Here is a 21,574-nt window from a genome sequence, read left to right on the forward strand (position 1 = left end):
TGCTCAAAAAACCAAAAATTACATTTGACGTATTCCACCCATCCAAAACAAATGAAGTCTATATTAGCGTATCCAGTATGCAAGAATTAAAAACCTCCACCTTGAACAGATGTTCAGCATTTTTTCTGACAACATTTACTGTGCTGTAATATTACTTTACTTTTTACTAGCCTCCAAATTGCTGAAGCTGAAATTGGGAATTAAGAGCAACAAATCAGATGATGTTTTGACCATCTCAGACTTAATTCACGCACCCATAGCAGTCAGTTATTTGAAACCCAGTGACCTGCGTTCATATTTTAGATGAGATACCCAGTCATTTAGATATTTATCTGTGTGCGTCAGACTGCTAGCATAACATACCTGAAGCAATGACAGACAAAATTTCTGCAGTACCAACAATAACACGAGAGCTCGGTGATTTTTCAGTCTTTAATAATTTAGCCCCAGGGCCAGTTTGGCACCTGTGCCTATTAGTGACCATAGCAAACACTTTTCCAGGGGCACTGATGGAACAACAGGCATGGCAGGCAACTGCTTGGGCGTCCCAAGCCAGTTGGGAGGGGGCCCCTAAGGACCTGACAAACTTTAAACTACAGCAGCGGCAAAGTGCAGAATTTTCCCTGACACTGGTGGAGGCCTGACCACTTAGGGCACACCTGGATCTGCTGACTCCTGTTGATCCTGCTTAGGTCTAACTTTAGTAGAGTAGGTCTTTGGATCTGGAGGGCATAGAACAGCCAAGACACATAATTACCATTGGTACAATAAGACCTCTTACATTTCATTATTATTATTATTATTTTTAACTGTTGGTGTCATAAATAAGATAACAGTGATGTTCACTGGTTGACGGTGTCTCCTGTGAATGTCTGCCTACAGCCCCAACAGACTCTAAAGTAGCCGCTGCACTTTCTTGATAATAGAGGGCTCAGTCTCTAGCATCAAGTCATCGTGAAGTTCATCATGTAAATTATGGTCAGAAATGAAGGTGAACCAGAGTCCACCTCTTTCCCTAACGACTTGTAAATGGCAAGTCATTAGCTAATGAACTAATGACTCAGCTCATTGGCTAATAACACGCATTGTATAGTCTGATTTCAACTGTAAAGGTGGTGATGGAGAAAGGCTCATCTCAAGCCTTCACAGCTACACTTCACTAACCAATGTTTGCTGTCATTGCATCTACAGCAATCTTCAATATACAGTCTGTGGTCAGTCCGCTTTGCTAAATCCGCGTCAGGATGTATTTGGGATCTTTAGAAAATGTTCTCCCCTTTAAAGGGCTCTAAAAAGTCTGACACTGTAAAATCAGCCAGCATCCGTCACTCCAGCTGGTGTAGTTTGTTAAATTATGCATGACAGAAAAGGTTGTGAACCACAGATGTGGAATAATGTGCGTGTCACTGAGTTATCAGTTCAATAAAGAGGTAATTTGCAATTTTTTAATCTTCCAGAGTTAAAAAGACATATTTTACCTGAAGTGCATTGTTGGAAATGTTCTCCTCCTCCACATTTGGGCGAGTTATCAGTCATCCTGTTGAGCTGTCTGTCGTGAAATGGCATCTCGCTCCAGGCTGAAGTAATAATCACTCTTCATAAAATCTACACACAATTAAGGTACACGGGCAACAACATTCAGGGATGTGTTTCAGGAGGAAGAGGAAACGGTACCCGCACGCTGCTCAAATCAATAAACGTGACAGAAGGCTGAAACTTCATAAAAAGTGCCAAAAATAGCTCTTGGTAAAAATGACATTTTATTGTTACATAATCATTGGTGTAAAGTCAGGCAATGGATGACTTAGAAATGCAATTACACAAAGATTGGATGATGCCACAAAAAGGAAGCATAAATGTGAGGTAAGGATGTGTAGGCCAAGGTTGTGGACGGCAACAGTTATACACAGAAACAACTGGAGTGCCCGATGAATCTAATAACAATAATAATAATAATCATAAGCTCTTGAAATACACTGTACTTTTAGCTTATTTTACCTTTGACTCACACTTACATGTGTTTTTACCATCATGATGATGCGTGCAATCCTCCGACCGGCTTATTAATAGGTGCAAGATGGCATCGAATCCAGTACTGCAAAATGATAGAAGCTGTCATGCAGACTAGCTTTACAGAAGATGTTTACGTTGGTCCTGATAATGTGATTAATATTTACCATAAACCCACCACACAAACATCAAAAGCACATCAAAGCGCTACCTGCCAGCTACATTTTGCCAAACAGTGTTGTTGTATATTTTTAAATTGTTTATTGTTTCATTATTTTAATGTAAAGTAAAGAAAATCCACTGCAAATGATTAACAGCATGTGCTGTCTGTTAGGTGTACCTGCTGATGTGTCGTGTGAGCTTTCCGGATAAAGAGCTCTTTGAGCGGGTGCTTCCGGTGCTAAATGTGGCACTGGCGTCTCTGCACCCACTGGCTGATGAGCAAATGTTCAGAGCACTGAACGCAGGCAGTGTCAAGGGGGAGCTGGAGTGGAAGGACTTCCAGCAGAGATTAGACAGCCTGGCTGGGTTCATGGTAAGATTGTTGATATGGTGGCGTGACGGCGTCCGTAATGAGTCAAACTTTTGTCTGGTTTGAATAATGTGTGAATAAAATCCAGTGACATCTAAGAAGATCTGGTTGGACGCTAAGGGAATCATTTAAGAAATGTAACTATCACTTGTGTTCGTAGGTGAGACGCAGAGACGGCACACGGATGCTGTGTCATCCCTCCTTCAGAGAGTGGTTGGTTTGGCGAGCTGATGGAGAAAGCAGCGACTTTCTCTGTGACCCCAGGTGAGACTAAAATGGTCGCGCAGCAGAGGACTCTTAAGATTCATGTATAACAAATCAGTTTAAGATTTAAAAAATTCAGCTCATTAAACAAATGTTATTATTAGACAACCTGAGTAAATACAAAATGCAGTTTTTAAATTAGGATTTGATCCAAACCTACCTGACCATATGTGAAAAAGTAATTTTCCCTGTTGTTAAATCATGGATTAACTGTAATTACCCACATTTTGTAGAAAACGAAATTACATTTTATTAGCCACACCCAGGCCTGATTACTGGAAGACCTGCTGAATCAAGAAATCACTTAAATAGAACCTGTATGACAAAGCGAAGCAGGCTAAAAGATCTCAAACAGCAACACGTTCATGTCACAATCTCACAAAACAGCTGAGAAACAAAATCCCTGATGTCTTATCAGTCTGGAAACGGTTTACAAAGTCGTTCTAAGACTTTGGGACTCCAGTGAACCACAGTGAGAGCCATTATCCACAAATGGAGAAAAGCTGGAACAGTGCTGAATTTAAAATCATTAAAAAATTGCATTTTGTATTTCCTTGGGTTATTTTTGCCTATAATAAAATTTGTTTGATGATCTGAAACATGTAAGTCAGATAAATATGCAAAAAATAACAAATCAGGAAGCGGCAAATGCTTTCTCACGGCACCGTAGATTTATTTGATTAGAACTTTTGGTAATGTATCCTGTTTCTTATTTGTAAATCGCACAGGAGCGGCCACGCTCTCCTGGCATTCATGTTCTCCAGACAGGAGGGAAAGCTCAACAGGCAGCAGACTATGGAAATGGGGCACCACATCCTCAAGGCTCACATATTCAAGGTAATAGGAAATGTGATACTCTGTATATAACTTGTTAAGTAGGTTTATGAGCGTAGCTGAGGAATCCAAAAGCTTCACATAAACAAGGTCCCATACTTTACCGTGTTTAGCTGCATGGAAACACATGAGTAAGAGTGAACCCAGGTTCCTACTGTCACCCACGCATATTAGCACTACTCATAAACATCAACAGTGAATATTGAACTGTCTTATGTGTGTGAGCTACACTCTGCTGCGTTATCCCGAGGAGCGATTCGAATTCTCCATCAGAAAAATGTTTTTAACTCTCGGCATCTCTCTGCCTGCGCCTCTGTCACACTTACAGGGTCTGAGTAAGAAGACAGGTGTGTCCTCCAGCGTTCTGCAGGCCATGTGGGTAAACTGCAGCACCGACAGTTTGTCTGCTGCACTGGCCTCCCTGCGAAACCTATATACACCTAATATCAAGGTGACACACTGCAGTGCTCTATATTTAAATGTTCTCTTCATATATATATTTTCATACAAACTGATAACTCGGAACTTCTTTTCATTTTGTAGGTGAGTCGTCTGTTAATGCTCGGTGGCGCTAGCGTGACCTGGTGTACGGAGGTGATAGGACATGCTCCCATCCTGGCTGTGCATGCCCACCTGGGTCATGTAGAGATGGTCGCTCTGCTGCTTGAAATGGGCGCTCCTGCAGATGGTACCACCGACAGCGGCATGACGCCCCTGTGTCTGGCTGCCGCCGCGGGTCACGCCGACATCGTCAGCCTGCTCTGCAAGAAAGGGAGCAAGGTCAGTGTCACTTCTGTGCCAAGATGAAGACAGACAACTATGGGCTGGGAGGGCGTAACGGGCATAATTACCGTGAATAGATCAGATTTTAATCTGTGACAGAACACTCTGCCTCTCAGTATCTCTACATCACTGATGTCCGGAACCGCTCCAGTTTTACATTCACCACAGCTCCGGGATCTATTCTAGGAGAAGGATGACACACAGTATATTGGGCTGATCTAGGCCAGCGTATTACAGGCACTAGCCAGGGTCAGTGTTCTAAGTCCTTCTGCGTATCCCTCTGCGCCAGGTGAGCCATGCTGATAAGAGCGGCCAGTGCGCGCTGGTCCACGCCGGGCTGAAGGGCCATGTAGAAATCATCAACATCCTGCTGGGCCAGGATTGGGGAGAGGAGATTCCCACTGACCCACAGCAGCACCACAGCGGTGAGACTGTGACTGGAAAAACACAGGCAGCACAGCAGGCAGCTACAGCGGCAGCCGGCGTGGGGCACACACAGGTATGTATCAGATCAAGGTCCCGCTGACAGAAACATTTTTAAAATTGCTGAAATTCGTCTCTATGTGGAACGTGGTGCTTGTCCTTGGCTGATGCAGAGGATTCATTAGATGTGGTTTGTTATTTTCTGTTCAAGGTCTGTGGGTGCTTTGCTCTGTTTTGTGTGCAGCAAGCCAGCAATAGAAGACTGTAAATTGTGTTTTCCTGCAGGTGGTGAAAAGCTTGCTGGACTTGAAAGATGAACAGCTGGCGGTGCAGATGGACGCTCACGACTCACTCTGGGGAGAAACGGGTGCATTTCTGCTACCACTCAGATAAATTTAGCTTTCTCACCTCTTTCTGTCAGTCACTGTGGTCCTAGAGTCATGCTCAAGGGCTTCGGGGTTGCATTTCATGCACATTTTAGCTCTGTGCAGGGGACACACAATAAACTTACCTGTATGTCAGGGGGGCTGCAGGAGCTCATCGTAACAATATCCATTAGCTGCTTTTAGTAGTACGATTTATTTTTTTTAAGATGCTCTGGTTGATATCAAAAAGCAGATTTGATTGTAAATCATATTTGTTTTTTGGCATAAATGGAGCATCACATTTATCGTCTGATTATCTTATGTCCAGTCGCATTCGTAAAATCTAAAAGCAGCTGCTATTCAATTGTAATACGTTTACCTCTGTCATGGATGTGATAGTGCAGCTTGCAGAATTCTGTTAAGTCCATTTCCTGAAAGCATGTCAGACACACGGCCTGTTTCTGTGCCTACAGCACCATTATGCTATAATTCTATTACACAGTCCCCTGCAGGACCGAAGCAGCAAAAAAAGGAAGCACAAAGTACCCTTGTGAACATTCACCTTTGTGTGGGCACTGCTCTTGCTTTGTTTTATGTTTAGTGTTGGGATGATCAGATTAGAGTCCATTAGCAAAGGCAAAGTGGTCATTCGAGGTACATGTTAAAGTCTAATTACTGAACCAAGGATTTCCACTTGTTTGGGGAGTGAGTGATGCATATCTGTTACGTTCCCCTGAGGGGTCTAGGCGGTGAGGGGGGAGTAACAAAAAGTGACCGGGTTAGAAAAAGGAGTCAAGGAGGCAAAAGGGTTAAATCAAAGAGTTTTATTAAAGTAGCTCAACTAAAAAAGACAGACAAGCCGCTATCACCATTTAAGAAAACAAACAAAACTCAGGCGTGGTCAATAAAGTAAAACGTAAGCCAAAAAGAAAGAGAGCAGCTCACTAGCTGCAAACCACAATAACACAGCTCACTAGCTGTAACCACTCACAAACACACTCATGGCACTCTGGCCCAGAGCGCACCTTTCCCTGGGCTTAAATACTTTTAATTACTGATGTGAGTCAGCTGTGTAACAGGGAAAGGTGGCACCTCAGGCAGAAGAGGTGGTGGGACACGCCCACACAGGCACCTTCAGGAGGAGGCCCTGCTAGGGCCGTAACAATATCACATTTTTTAAATCTTCTTTTTAAAGGGGACCCCCTATTCTACTTTCAAACTTTAACATTTTAGTGTCTAAAATGTTAAAGTCTAAACTTTATTTATCTTTGATGTGGCACGTGGGTGCAGTGGTCAGCACTGCCACTTCGCAGCAGGAAGGCTGTGGGTTAGAACTGGCCTTGGCGTGTCACAAAACCCCAACAATCATGAGCGAGTACTTTAGCGACCATGGGAAGGATAAACTCCCTTTTAACAGTAAGAAACCTCCGGTAGATCTAGTCTCCTCCAGCTTCCTCCCACAGCCCAAAATATGCTTAATGAACTAATCGGTGGTTCTGAATTAGCCATAGATATGGATGAGTGAGTGTGTTGTTGTCAGTCTCTCTGTGCTAGCACTGTGACCGACCGCCAAAACTGCAAGATAGGCTTCAAGCCCCACACAAGAAAATGGATGGATCCAAATAAAGCTGTGTGCCTGAGAGGATCATATTAGGGATATCCCTGCTCCCCCAGTGAAATCATAAATAGCCTAGATAGGCAGAAACTGAATCCTGAGCTTTCAGCCCATAATTTAAAATCTTTGCCATGTTTAACACGAGCATCCACCATTGTAACAGTGCAGAAAATAAAGCAAATCTTAATAGGTCCCCTTTAAGAAGAATATTTTCACCTGTTCACTTTAGTTTGTATTGAAAACAGCAGTTCCACTGATCCCGCTGCTCCATTGTGCAGCTCCACAAATTCGTCTTAAACACAGGCAGCTGCACAGCGAGGGGGTTTGTTGTTTTTTTCTTTGACTCGTATGGCAATAACTCCTCCTTAAACACAGTGTTATATAATAGATTTGTCTACTGAAGCATGTGGACACATTAAACAGAATGTCATTTATCAAGGGTACTTGGAGAATATACCAGTACAGCATCAATACCGTGCCTCTGTCCCCAGCAGCTCAATTAGCTGAGGGACTCGCATACTGGGGAGGAAAAAATGGTCAGTGCCCACAGTTTGTCAGAATAACACTGGCTGATTAGGGTGGGGTGCAGATTGTTTGGTGTGTCATCATTAGAAATAACTGTATGCTGCTTGCTTTTTTTTATTGCGTTGTGTAACGGAAAGTGTGTTTCTCAGATATCTACATTTAAAAGCAGAAAAGTGTTAGAATCATACAGATTATGGAAATAACAGGCCTCTTTTTTTGTCTCCTTTCTGTTTCTCACTTCGGCTTCTACTTCTCTCCTAAATGTGTCAATTACATATTCTTCTCTTCGCCTCCTCATCTCTATGCCGACCCTCTGTCAGTGCTCAGTGCAGCAGCAGGGAGAGGGAGGCTCGAGATGTGCGCCTTCCTCCTGGAGCGGGGGGCAGGGCTCGAGGAAGCAAACCGCAGAGGAATGGTCCCTCTGCTTAGTGCTACCAAACATGGACACACACAGGTGAGGAGGTTCTTCTCCTTACCAGTTCTGTCTTCTGTTTTTTCAATTTTTAAAATTATTTATTCTCACTTTCCCAGGTTGCCGAGCTGCTACTGAAGCAAGGTGCAGACATCGACGCCACTGATAAGCAGGGACGCTCTGCGCTGATACTGGCCGCCTCTGAGGGCCACGCAAGCACGGTTGAACTCCTGCTGTCAAAGGGTGAGAGTAAGCACCTTTTACAGTGAGATCCAAGGTTGTTTGAAGTGTATATATATGAACTGGAGAGCAATACTTTTATTGTTTGTGGTCCCAGGTGCTTCTCTGTCCTCTGCTGATCAGGAGGGGCTGACTGCACTTAGCTGGGCCTGCATGAAGGGCCAGAAAGGTGCAGTGCAGGTTCTGATGGAGGCAGGAGCTGACCTGAACCATCCAGACAGACAGGGGCGGACTCCGCTTGACCTAGCTGCCCTTAACGGGGATGCAGATACAGTGGGTTTAATGGTTATTGACAATATTCTGCAAAACATGCAATTAAAAGATGATTAGCAACACGCAACACATAATTGCAATAAATTGTAGCTAAATGTTGCAATTACTATAATAACCATAACAATCTTCATGCGGCGCTCTGCACAAGACCTCAGATTTCCACAACAGTTCATGCAGCCAGCCTTCAATCCAAGCATTTTGGCTTTGATTTGTTCCGCTGATGAGCAGGAGAGTAATCAAAGACTTTGATAATCAACAGTTTTCCAAAGTCAGCAGCAGAGCGCCCGTCTGCTAATTTAGTGAGGCTTACTGCTCATAATCAATGAGACTATTTAAAAATCAGCATTTCATCGCTGAAGTAATTAATTTAAATATAAATATGTTAATATTGTTCAATGACTGTTCAGGTGCATTGCCTGGTGGAAAATGGAGCGGTGCTGGAGAGAGCTGACAACAGTTCCAGAGTTTCGGAGAGAGCGACTGGCTGCCAGAACCCGGCGCTGGTGGCGTCGCTGCTTAAGAAGGGATCCAAAATGGGTATGAACCTTTTTTTTGTTTAAACTTTAGCAGGCCTGCAGTAAAGGCCACATCTTAAAAAAAAAAAAAAGGTTTTGAAACTTGTAGGTTTATCTGAGTGCAGTGGTTTACAAATTCACTTAAAGAGCAAATGATCCCTGGTTTGATTTCAGGAGGAGACACAAAGAAATGTTTAATAAGGGTGCAAAGTAAATGGTGTGCAAAATATAATTGTCAAGCTCATATGCAGCCCTGTATCATACGCAGATTTATTATGTGAAAAGTAAAGCTGCACAAGTATTGCTTAAACTACACAAAGGTGATCATGTGATAGAAATGTGTGGAAAAAAATATTTTAACTTATTATTTAATTAGTTAAAATTCTAGTAGTAAGTAGTTTACTACTTTAGAGATTATATATTCAAATATATTTAAAGAACCTGAATCTAAATTAAATTTGCACATTTGAATTGATGCTTTTCAGAATCATGACTTGATATTGTTGTATTATTATTATTGATTTGTTGATGCATATATCTCTTTATTGTTGCAGCTGTTGGTAGTTTAATTACTTATATGTTGCTCACTAGCTTAAACTGTAACAATGCAATTACTTTGTAAAATAATAAGCAAGTAAAGCTTAGTATGGAGTAAAAAACATAATGATTGGACTCAAAATGTAGTGGAGTAAAAGCAGTATAGCATAGAAATATTTCAATATAGTATAAGTATCTCTTGAATTTAAAACTTGGTAGAACCTCCTTTAGCAGCAACAACCTCCACCAGGGGTTTCCTGCAGGGATTTATGATGAACCAAACCAGGCTATATTTTCCAAGAAGAGCAGACTTAAGCGTTTATAATTAACCACATTTTGCTTGCCTTTATTTTATTTAATCGCAGAGGTTCACTTACCTAGTATAGTCTATACTGTACATTTTTCGCATTGTGTGCAATGAAAACACGAAAAGCACAACTTTATATGTGTTTGCTTTGTTAGGAGCAAGGCAGTGAAGATGCATAGGTACCCGTAGCGTTCCAACTTTACCCATTCATCGTCTTTCTCTTCTCCTGTCACTGAAGTCTGCCACACTGATTGATTACAGGCTACTGATTCAGTTTCACGTCTGCGTCTCAAGCAGTCTTACACCCGTGAAGGGGTTTTGAACCAAAACAGAAAGTGGGGTTATCTGAGTAACGGCTTCAAATGCAAGTTGTCTCTTTTTCCTGTGGGATTAACCTTGCAGTCATGTCTTTAGACTGTGACCCACACAGGCATGGATGAAACACCCAAACCTCACACCTTAAAGGTCAACACCGACCAGGCCTTCTTGCTGCCATGAAACTAAAGAATAAAATACATTTTTCTGCATCTTTGAGGCATAAGCAATCAGGCAAAAAAAACAAAACTACATTTAATAAGCACAAACAAATGTTGTGTTACTGTAATAACAAGAGCATTTGGAGTAGAGAGAATATTGCACGATCATCAGGATCCCTTAAATCAGTTGTCTGAACCACATTTGTCTCAAGGCAATGCTGCGTGCCCTGACTTATTGCTTTTTAGAGAAGAGCTACTTCATTCAAAAGGGAATTATTTATCAGTCCCACACATTATGAAAAAAAATGTGAGATTTCCTTCCAAACAGTTATGAATGAAGTATTTGAGAACCAACAAGGCTGTGATAAGACACAAACACCCGACAAGATAGCAGTGGTTCAGAGGAAGAGGTAACTCCTCCTACATGGTCCTAACCTAGTCACCTAGTTGAGTTTTTTTTTTTAAAGCAATGTATGAAGACCAGGCCCCAGATCCCGTTGCCATGACAACTTTGCTCCCATCATTGCTCCTCTTCAAAACTAATTATTGTACAACAATTTTTCTTCACTAATTGCGGCACGACGTCTAACATAGCATAAAGTTGAATCGACGCGTCTCAGGCTAAGCCCATCACTCAAAGTGCGCTCGTATTCGCCTTAAACTAATCAGTGGCTCTTTACGGCTTGATAGATCTTTGATTACTGCCACACACGAGCAGTTTTACATCCACTTGTCTAACTCCCTTCTCACCTCTCTCTCTCTCCATCCCTGGTTGCTCCCCGTTATCAAACAAAAGGCTATAGAACGGCTCCGCACGATCGATCAGGTACCCGACATATGTGACATATTTAACATCCAAAGAACAAGAGATAAGGTGAGGCAGGATAATACAAAAAGTTTTTGTACCCCTCCATCAGGTCATGCTACGTGGGCTATGGCTTCCTCCAAACCAGACATTCTCCTCATCCTGCTGCAGAAGCTGATGGAGGAAGGGAACTTACTTTACAAGGTGCGGTATAGCGAATGTTACATGTGGTGGGAAAACGATTAGTTGTCAGTAACCCCCTTTGAGTTTTTCTCTTCTTTCACAGAAGGGACGTATGAAAGAAGCAGGCCAGCGTTATCAGTATGCCCTAAGGAAACTACCACGTGAGGGGCAAGGAGAGGAGCTGAAAGGCTTGAAAGACCTGCGAGTCTCCCTCTATCTAAACCTTTCACGGTGCCGCAGGAAAACCAACGTAAGACTCACAGCTGTACCAAACCACTTCTGCACTATTTAACATCTGCAGGTTTGTTGGACACCTAGGGAATGTCAGTTAGGGCGGCCGAGGCAAGATACACGGTTTCTCAAGATGTATTATTTATCTGTATCAACATAAAAAGAACATGTCTCCGCTGGTATAGCGCAATGCAAAAATATAGCTGCTTTTCAGATCTAATTTCAGGCCTCCCTGGTAAACAGAATGTACTTGTAAGACCTGGAAGCAGGTGGTGACATAATGAATAACTGTGTGCCGTTAGTGTGGAGATAGATGTGTGTGTGGCCTGCAGCCAGGGCTGGAACCCACCCTGGTGATGACAGACGTCCTAACAGACTGTGTAAAAATGCCATCCTTAGGGTCAGTGTGGCCGATGAATAATGGAGCAGATAATGTGATGTGATAAGGTCACTCTCTCTGGCAGGCTAAGTCCACTCTCTTTCCTTCTCCGTGGCTCTGCAGGGGGTTTATTTACAGTGGCCGCACTAACGCGCTGGCTAAAATCCACATATTACAGCTGAACGCAGGCAGTAGGGGCCAGCAGGGAGACTACATGATACCGTCATTAAACATTCAACAGCGACGCTCACAATCTCACATTCAAGGCTGTCGTTTTGACCTCACTCTGAAGGACAGAATCACACTGTGTTGGTGTCATTAAATATTCACCTGAGAGTGATGATGGGAGCAGTAAAAACCAGCAGGAAAGGCAAGCCGCTCTCCTTCTGCTCCTGGTCAATAAAAATGATTGCAGCGCGAGTTCTGTTTCATTAAACAGGTTTTGATCCTCAGCTCCATATAATGAAGCGGCAAACAAACAGTATTGTTCTTTTTTTTTATTACTGGAATGGCCTCAAATTATTTCTGCAGAGCCGGCACTCTCCAGGCTAGGCACTTAGAAACGCAGCTGATCATACAGTGGGGTTTATTTGTTGCTGCACGTCACAGCGTCACATTTAATTTGAAATACAAACAGCGCGTGTCACTAAATGCATTTTTCTGCAGGACTTTGGCATAGCTGAGGAGTTTGCAACAAAAGCCCTGGAACTGAAACCAAGGTCTTATGAAGCCTTTTACGCCAGAGCCCGGGCCAAGAGGAGTAGCAGGTACAACAATATTCAAGTATACTTCGAGCCGAATCCTTTTGCTTAGAGGAAATTCTTGCGAGAAAAGGCCCGCGTCCTCTCTGTATTTTTAAAAAGTTCCTTTTGTTCGTTTTCTCGGTTCTCCCCAGGCAGTTTGCTGCAGCGCTGGCAGATCTCCACGAAGCAGCACGACTCTGCCCGTCCAACCGGGAGATCCGACGCCTGCTGGCACGAGTAGAGGAGGAATGTAAGCATCATCAGAAGCTTTCCAGCAACAACTCGGCACAGGGTTACAACAGGGACCCTCACACCCACCATCATCAAACCACAGAGGAGGAAACGGACATCTTTTCACAGGGAAGTCTGGAAAGGCACATCCCAGCAGAGCAGGCCAATGCGGAGAAGGAAGAAGAAAAGGAAGATGGCGAGGAGGTGAACCTGCAGTGTGGGAAAAGTCCTGAATTTTGGCCTCTGAATCCATACGCTCCGAACAGGACTCTCCCCGGAGCTGTGGCCTTTGGATTAGGAGATCAGTCGCCGAGCTTTCATCAAGAGGAATATGTACAGAACCAGCTGTTTGTGGACATGCCCGAGCCAGTTCCTGCTGTTAACAGGCAACTCCAGAGCCAGGGCAGCAGGACTCATCACCAGTGCCACTCCCTCCAGTCAGGGAGCAGAATTGGGGGCAGGCCTCTGTCTCTGTGCGGTCCTTCTAGTCCTTTGCCAGGTAGACACATCTCCACCTCTCTGAGGCCTGCACCTGTTATGGGTATCGACATCGGCCCTGGATCCTGTGAACACTCTGGGCTCAGTCCTACTGAGCACTATCACCCTATGTCTCCCAACAGCTCCTCCCCACCTGGACCTCTGCAGATGTACCAGCCGCGCTCCTCCAGCTTCTCCAGGGGCTCTGACAGGCTCTCTACCCACTCTGTGGCTCTGGATGGCCTGGCGCTCGCTTTAGGTGCTGGTATGGAGGTTAGGCGGGAGGGTGGTGGAGCAGGAACAACAGGCTCAAGGGGCTCCAGCTCCAGTCAGGCCTCCAGTGGGAACCTGTCAGATGGGGGCAGGCAGCAGGCACCAGATGCCCCGTGCCCTATCAAGAGCAGCGGTAGCTTCAAGACAAAACCTGAGTTAAAGCCCCGGCCCTTTATGGGGGTCATGGACAAAGCGGTGCGAGTCAGCCAGCAGGCCTCTGGCCTGAGCCGGCAGGGAGGAGGGGTGGAGAGCTTCAGCATGTCCGTGATGGAGTTCCAAGGGCTGAACAATGAGTTCAAACACGCATCATTCCAGGAGCAGCACTCTGTGAGCCACAGCAACAGCCAGCAGCAGGGCCGTGAGTTTGGAGACCGGCTGCACCAGCGAGAGGGCAGAGGTACCACATCCTCCCAGCTACGCTTCCCCGAGGGGAGGCACAGGCAGGCGAGCCTGACGAGAGACAACCCAGCTCTGCACATGGCTCCCATAAAGCCCAAACGCTCTTTTATAGAATCCAACGTCTGAGCGTAGTTTCTCAAAGCACAGGAGCAGGCTGGTTTTTTTCAACAAGCTATGTCCCACATTAGGTAGCAAGGGAGACGGGCGTGAGAGCGGCTCCCTTCCCTGAGCCTGTTTTGTAGATTTATGCTGCTGCACTGCATTTACAATCTAGAACCAGTGTTCAACTCAGGCTACTATGCTTTTGCTTACATGTATACAGCTAGTGTATTCAAGAAGACCAGACATACCTTAAGTAGGGATTTAAATTTAAAAAAAAAAAAAAAAAAGTAGTCTATTGTCTCAACTTTTAATTCATAATATCAAATATAGAAAACTGAGAAAGCTTTGTGCACGAATATACGAAACCTCACGCTGTTTGTTGCAGGATATGACCATTTCTATTGTGAAGTGTCTTTTAAAAAACATTTATATTTGTACGGTGTACACTATATTTGCAGATTATCTATTTCCCTGTAAGTGGTTATCTGTTAGCATTACAGGCTTCAGAACGGATTACTTCGTGTACCCGAGATCCTTTTTCTTGGTGCATTTGACTAGAAAAACACAAAAAAAAGGCACTGTACATGACATTGTTGGACAGCTTCTTGTCATAATCTTACAAGTGACTGCTTCAGTATTCACAGTAAATGTTATTTATTTTTGCATAGCAGAGAAAATATTCATATGAAGTGTTTATTGGTTTATTCAGACTTGAGAAAGAGCTTTTACAGAATGTGGGATAAAGAGAGAAAACAGAAACTTAAGACTTAATATATGTTCATAGTTGTCATATACACTTTTCAGAGTCATACTATGGATTACAGAATATTACCACATTAATATTGTGGTATAATAAAATATTCCTGGATGACTACATTTCTACAGCTCATTCTTTCATTTTACTCCATAAAATGTTGCTTAAAGCTTCCGGGTGTGTGGGTGGGAGAAAGGCCTTTCACAGGACCTTTCACATAACTCGCCTAAATTGACATTAAAACGAGCCTTTGAAGTAAACTTCGTTGTTTAAAACTGTGGATGTTGCGTTTTCATATAAACCAAGAATGAGGGAACATTTTTGCTTCACAAACGGCAGCAACTGATGCTGTTAATAGAAGAGGGAAGCATGCCCCAACTTTACCTTTTCCAAGCATCAAAGTTTAAAGACATGCTATCATCATATGGTTTTAATGATCTGAAATTGTTCTGAAATGATAAAAAGCATCCTTTTTTGGAAAAGGGTTGTAATAAACATCAATATAAAACACGGACTATCTTTCTCCAGTCTGGACTTGAGCATTTCGGGTCTCACCATCTTGGCTTTTCTGAACCACAATTTCTTGTGTGAGGAGTGGAAATGAGTTAGAAACTGCCAAATGCTACACAAATGAGCATCATCTTGTATTCAGCAAGACTTTAAACTAGTGACTGAGTTTATAAAGTCATCAGGAAGATGTTTACTGAGCCCATAAACGAAGAGAGCAGAAGGATTTCTATCAGGCTTCTTATGAATTTTGCTTCTTTGTGCAACCAGAGCAGTCGCCCCCTGCTGGCTAATAGAAAGAATGCAGGTGAAAGGCACTTCCACATTGGCGTCGCTGTTCCAACACAGCAGCTATGTTCATCTTTCACATCAGAGGTGGGACCAAGTCATTGTTTTGCAAGTCTCAAGTAAGTCTCAAGTCTTTATCCTCAAGTCTCAAGTAATGTCAGGCAAGTCAGAGTCGAGTCTCAAGTCACTGGTGTAAAAGTCCGAGTCAAGTCACAAGTCTGAAACTTTGAATTTCAAGTCCTTTCGAGTCTTTTAAAAAAAAAAAAAAAAAAAAAAGTTGCAGTTATGCTAAATGTAAATATTAGACCATGTAATTTTAAAATCTGTGTTTTTCTCAACACATGACAAAATAGTGAACTTAGAAAATATACACAAATTGTGAAATTGCACCTCTTTAAAATGCAGCTCAATTAAACCTAGCTCCAAGAATAATTTTCACCGACAGTTCTGAGATAAGCTGCATGTTATTCTTGGATGCGGTTGTAGGACCGGCTTTAAAATCGCATGACAAAAATATCATACATATTAAAAAAAACTGCATCACCAACGTAGCCTGGACAACATTTGCTAGTTAGATGAAGTCAGCTATCTCATCGTAGCATATTTATATGCATATTTATAATCATACGGTTCTTGGAGTGAGTGCATACACTCGTGAAGTTTAGTAACTTCAGGTCACTGCAACAAGCCCAGGTACAGTTTACCGACGGATGGGTGCAGGACCTTGAAATGCACCGTGTAGAACGAAAGACCATCGTACATATCATAAGTTTACCAGTCTCACAAATTGTCGTCATAAATACACATTCCTTAACCGTTTATTAATAGGACCTTTGAGCTCAACGGTAATTAATTAGTAGTGGAAATAATTTCTGGTAGTGTTAAGATATTCATTGTGTGTACTCATGTTGTACAGTGTTTAACTGCATTATGGTTACTGTGGTTTAACAGAGACAGTATTTTAGTTGCCACCACAAGGAGGCACTGTTTCATTGTAAGAGCACGGATGCTGCGTCATCACGCCCCTAAGAAAAAAAAAGTATACCACAACGAAAATGGCACCCATGAGAAAAGTTTTGCCGCGTGTTGATGAGGAATAAAGTTCCCAAAATATTAAGGACATTTTTGCCTCCGTCGTCATTTTCCTTCGAGTTGATCGCTGTCGATGCTGCAATACTCAACAGGTTATGGGCCCAGGGCCGACTCGAAGAAGAGTTTTTTCTCATGAAGATCCGGAGCCACAACGGATAGCGGGCTAACGGCTAAATAGCAACATGGATCAACGAGGAGCAAGCAGGCTGCCTAGACTCATGTTTGACGGAGATGAGACCAGATATGAACTTTGGGAAACTAAGGTGCTAGGATATTTGCACTTGTTGGGATTAAAAGCCACTGTTCTGAAGGAACCGAACAGTGAGGCTGAAGTAGCAGCAGACGGTAAGAAGAAAGCTGACGCTTACGCTGAGTTAATCCAATTTTTGGACGATAAAAGCCTCTCACTGATTATGAGAGATGCCCCTGATAATGGGAGAAGAGCATTAGAAATATTGAGGGACTACTACGCTGGAAAGGGGAAGCCCCGAATCAACCTGTACACCACGCTATCATCGCTTCAGAAAAAGAGGGAAGAGACTGTCACAGACTATGTCATCAGAGCAGAGGCCGCCATTACAGCACTGCGCAATGCGGGTGAGACTTTAGGTGATGGATTATTGATTGCTATGGTTTTAAAAGGTCTACCTGAAAGTTTTAAGCCATTTGCAATACACGTTACTCACGATAAAGACGATATGACATTTGCTGAGTTCAAAACAAAGCTACGGAGTTTCGAAGACACTGAAAAGTCAAGCGCATCCGAGTGTAGCGACAACGTAATGAAAACAGGAGGAAGAACCGGGCGTGAGCACACGAGATCCAGCGCACAATGCAGATACAAGAGCGATGTGGACATTGTGTGTTTCAAGTGTGGACTAAAAGGCCACCGAGCAAAAGTGTGCAGACGGAGGACGTGGTGCAGTCATTGCAAAAGCAGCACACACAGTGATACCACATGTAGACATAAAGACAAACAAGATGGCGCGCGGAAGGTCGCAGATGAGAGCGGCAACGGATCCAAAGCAGAAACGCCAGATTATGCCTTCAGGATTAAGGGCGTAGACATCAAAGTCCAGCAGTCAGCGTACAGCATTGAGGAGAAAGGCCTGTTGGTGGACACTGGGGCTACCTCACACATCATTAACAGCATCGCCAAGTTCAAGAGCTTCGACGACGCGTTCAGACCGGAGTCACACAGCGTAGAACTGGCAGACGGTACCCAGTGCAGAGGCGTCGCCCAACAGAGGGGGGACGCAGAGGTGTTCCTGATTGACAATACAGGCCAGCGACGCAAAGCAACGCTGAAAGATGCGCTGTTTATTCCATCATACCCCCAGAACATATTCTCTGTAAAGTCAGCCACTGCATTAGGAGCAACAGTCACCTTTAAACAAGGGCAGGACACGTTGACCCACAAAGACGGTACTAACTTTAACATTCATGTGTATGGCAAGTTGTACTATTTGCAGACTGAAGTTGAGGGTAATGATAAGTGTAACACCTGTCATGACATACAGGCATGGCATGAGATATTAGGTCATTGCAACTATGAAGATGTAGTAAGATTGCAAGGTGTGGTTAACGGTATGCAGATTAAGGGGAGAACCGATAGACCTGAAAAGGAATGTGAAGTGTGTATCCAGGGAAAGTTTGCACAAACCCGAAACAGAGATCCTGATACAAGAGCAAAGGCTCCTTTACAAATGGTACACACAGATTTAGCAGGTCCGATAGCCACTGAATCTATTGATGGGTACAAATATGTGCAGTCATTCACTGATGATTATTCAAACTCAGTGTTTGTATATTTCCTGAAGACGAAAACTGATACAGTGCAGGCAACAGAGAAATTTCTAGCGGATGTTGCACCATATGGCAACGTAAAATGCATTAGATCAGACAATGGGACAGAGTTCACATGCAGAGATTTCCAAACCCTGTTAAGGAAAAATGGCATTAAGCATGAGACATCAGCCCCGTACTCACCCCATCAGAACGGTACCGCCGAGAGGGGGTGGCGTACTCTTTTCGAGATGGGCAAGTGCATGCTAATTGAGAGTCAGCTACCGAAATGCCTATGGAACTATGCCATTCAAACTGCTGCTGTAACACGGAACAGATGCTTTAGTAAGCGAACAGGGAAAACACCCTACCAAATGCTGACAGGTAAAAAGCCAGACTTGTCAAAAATGCAGAAATTTGGGTCTGTGTGCTATGCATACAAACAGGACAAGGGGAAACTTGATTCAAAATGTGACCAAGGTTTCTTTGTAGGTTATGATAAGAACAGTCCCGCCTACTTAGTTTACCACCCTGAAACTGAGAAAGTTCAGAAACATAGACTTGCTAAGTTTGTGAGCAAAGTAAATGTAGAAAGACAAACACAGACAGATGAGGGAGAACTAAATGATGACTGTAGCAGAGTAAGACAGCCTATGGCTAACAGACCTTCAGAGAAAGGTGACAAGGACAATGAGGTTCCAGAACCTATTGTGACAGACACAAGTCCACAAAGTGGTATACCTGATGAGCGTGAACGAAAAGAGACAAGTGTGACAAGTAGAGCTGGGCGATAGAACGATAACGATATGTATCGCGATATAACTTTGACTCGATAGAGAAATTAAGCTATCGCGATAGACCTCGCCGCTCTTGTCCTCAAGAAAAAAGAAAAAAAAAGGTCAGCCAATCCAAATTAAGTAGCGCAGAGCCGAACCAATCACAGCCGCAGCATCACGTCGCGTGACTTGTTACGTACAGCACAAGTGCCAAGCCGCACGTGTGTTTGTTTGGGAAGCAGCCAGCGGGTAATGGAGGAAATGAGTGTGCTGACTAGAAAAATCAACCGAGCGTGACCGAAGAGAAAACAGATGATGGTTCCAATGCCGGAGAGATTGTCGAACGGAAGAGCCATAGAAGTTCCGTAGTGTGAAGGTATTTCGGCTATTTCAAGTCTGACAAAAAACAGAGTAGCGTGCACTGTAAATTGTGCCGAAAGCAAGTCTGGAAATACAATAAACTGGTGCATGCGTCACACTGTGCGCCACGTTATTGTTTCGGTGAAATGAATTTCTACAATACTGTTACTGTTAATTCTACTCTCTGCAGTGTTTAAATGCTTACATATACACACAGTTACTGTCCGTCCACACATACGACTCGGTTCTGCTTCTATGCCCCAGCTTTGTTTACTTTTTCCCACCGAGGCTTCTAGACTTCTGATTGGCCAACATTTCTGCACGGTTAGGAATCTAGCGCCACCTGCTGCTTTGGCATGTTCATAGCAGCGTTTTCCTTCATTTCTGCCTTTATGTGTGGACGGGATTATTTTTTAAAACGAAAACGGAAAATCTCAGTTTTCAAAAATACCCGTGTACGTGTGGACGTAGCCTCAGTCTCTGACTGGAAGCGCTAATTCGTCATTCGGCTTTTGTCAGACTAAAGTAACTGTTAAAACTGTTTGAAAAGCTCAGCTATACAACAAGGAGAGATTGAGAATTTCCTTTTAGTTCTCAGTTTATTTGATATTGACAAAAGTTAGTCAGTTTTGTCTGTTCTTCTGTAAAACAAACTAAGATTTATTTTTAGAATTAATATTTTGTTTCTAAGTGGAACTGACAATTTAGTCTGTTTTGTTTGTTCTATTTTGAAACTTAAACGCTTTAGCGGCTGCCTTTTGTGTAGTTTGCAATATTTGCCTTTATTTATCTGAAAAAGTCTCATGTTCCTTAAGTACATCTACCCTGTTGAACTTATTATGGGAAATAAATATTTAAATAAAAACAAGCTGCTGATTATTTCACATTTTACTTGTGAGCAACGGCACATTTAAATCTTACAAATATAGTTATTTGGCTTATATCGTGATAGATATCGTTATCGCCTGAAATGAAAAAAACATATCGTGATATGAAAAAATCTCATATCGCCCAGCTCTAGTGACAAGTGATGGATTTGTCAACAAAAGGTATCCTCTTAGGGAGAGAAGAAAACCGGGACATTTAAATGACTTTGTAGCTGCCAACAGTGGCAGCGATGAGATCCACACTACCATAGACTACTGCTACAGGGCAGTGTGTGGTGTCCCAAACACATTTAAGGAAGCCATAGAATCAGCTAACTCAAAGAACTGGATCAAAGCCATGGATGAAGAAATTCACTCGTTACGGGAAAATGACACTTTTACCCTAACCACTTTGCCAAAGGGAAAGAAAACAGTGGGGGGGAAGTGGGTTTATTCCGTTAAGAGTGACATTGAGGGAAACGACCGATACAAGGCAAGGTTCGTAGCCAAAGGTTACAGCCAACAGTTGGGGATAGATTATGGAGAGACATTCTCACCAACAGCCAACTTAACCAGCATAAGAGTTTTGTTACAGAAAGCAGCGCAGGAGAGCCTGTTACTCCATCAAATGGATGTGAAGACAGCATATTTACACGCTCCCATTGATTATGAAATCTACATTGATCAGCCAGAAGGTTATGAAGAGGGAGAAGGGCTAGTCTGTAGATTACAAAAATCCTTGTATGGGTTAAAACAATCTGGTCGTAACTGGAATAGGATCTTGCATGAATACCTAACAGCGAACAGTTTCAGGCAAAACCCAGCAGACCACTGTGTTTATACCAAAGAGACAAAAGATGGTAAGGTGATTATGATCATCTGGGTGGACGACCTGATAATTGCTGCTGGCAATGAAAAGGTAATGAAGGATGCGAAAGAAATGCTTTCAGTCAAATTTAAGATGAAAGACTTGGGCAGACTTAAGCATTTTCTGGGTATTGATTTCACTCAGTCTGATGGATGTGTAACAATGTCACAAGAAACCTATGTCAACAAGATACTGATGAGGTTTAACATGCAGAACTGTAAACCCAGAGGAACTCCCTGTGATCAGAAGTTGTGTTACACAGAAGGTGCTACTAAGATAAGAGATGTGAGGATGTATAGAGAGGCTGTAGGCAGTCTTATATACCTTGCATCAGGTACCCGTCC

At 43.1% G+C, this 21,574-nt stretch overlaps 1 protein-coding gene across 1 annotated transcript in view; it reads left to right on the plus strand.

Moving 5' to 3' along the window:
• LOC309704027 (protein TANC1-like) overlaps window positions 1–13,958 on the plus strand; it is a gene marked incomplete at its 3' end in the record, with an annotated part of 56,356 nt that extends 42,398 nt beyond the window's left edge. Inside the window, exons 14-29 of the mRNA XM_082528981.1 lie at window positions 2,345–2,545; window positions 2,703–2,806; window positions 3,535–3,643; window positions 3,969–4,091; window positions 4,184–4,420; window positions 4,713–4,922; window positions 5,132–5,213; window positions 7,672–7,805; window positions 7,883–8,006; window positions 8,101–8,276; window positions 8,684–8,813; window positions 10,908–10,937; window positions 11,029–11,120; window positions 11,203–11,349; window positions 12,376–12,476; window positions 12,605–13,958. Of these exons, the coding sequence (XP_082385107.1) occupies window positions 2,345–2,545; window positions 2,703–2,806; window positions 3,535–3,643; window positions 3,969–4,091; window positions 4,184–4,420; window positions 4,713–4,922; window positions 5,132–5,213; window positions 7,672–7,805; window positions 7,883–8,006; window positions 8,101–8,276; window positions 8,684–8,813; window positions 10,908–10,937; window positions 11,029–11,120; window positions 11,203–11,349; window positions 12,376–12,476; window positions 12,605–13,958 (3,354 nt within the window). The remainder of the gene's footprint in view (window positions 1–2,344; window positions 2,546–2,702; window positions 2,807–3,534; window positions 3,644–3,968; window positions 4,092–4,183; window positions 4,421–4,712; window positions 4,923–5,131; window positions 5,214–7,671; window positions 7,806–7,882; window positions 8,007–8,100; window positions 8,277–8,683; window positions 8,814–10,907; window positions 10,938–11,028; window positions 11,121–11,202; window positions 11,350–12,375; window positions 12,477–12,604) is intronic.
• Window positions 13,959–21,574: the final 7,616 nt, after the last annotated feature.

The sequence above is a fragment of the Aulonocara stuartgranti genome (assembly GCF_965226115.1).
Source record: "Aulonocara stuartgranti genome assembly, chromosome: 1".
In the NCBI taxonomy this organism is placed as follows: Eukaryota; Metazoa; Chordata; class Actinopteri; order Cichliformes; family Cichlidae; genus Aulonocara; species Aulonocara stuartgranti.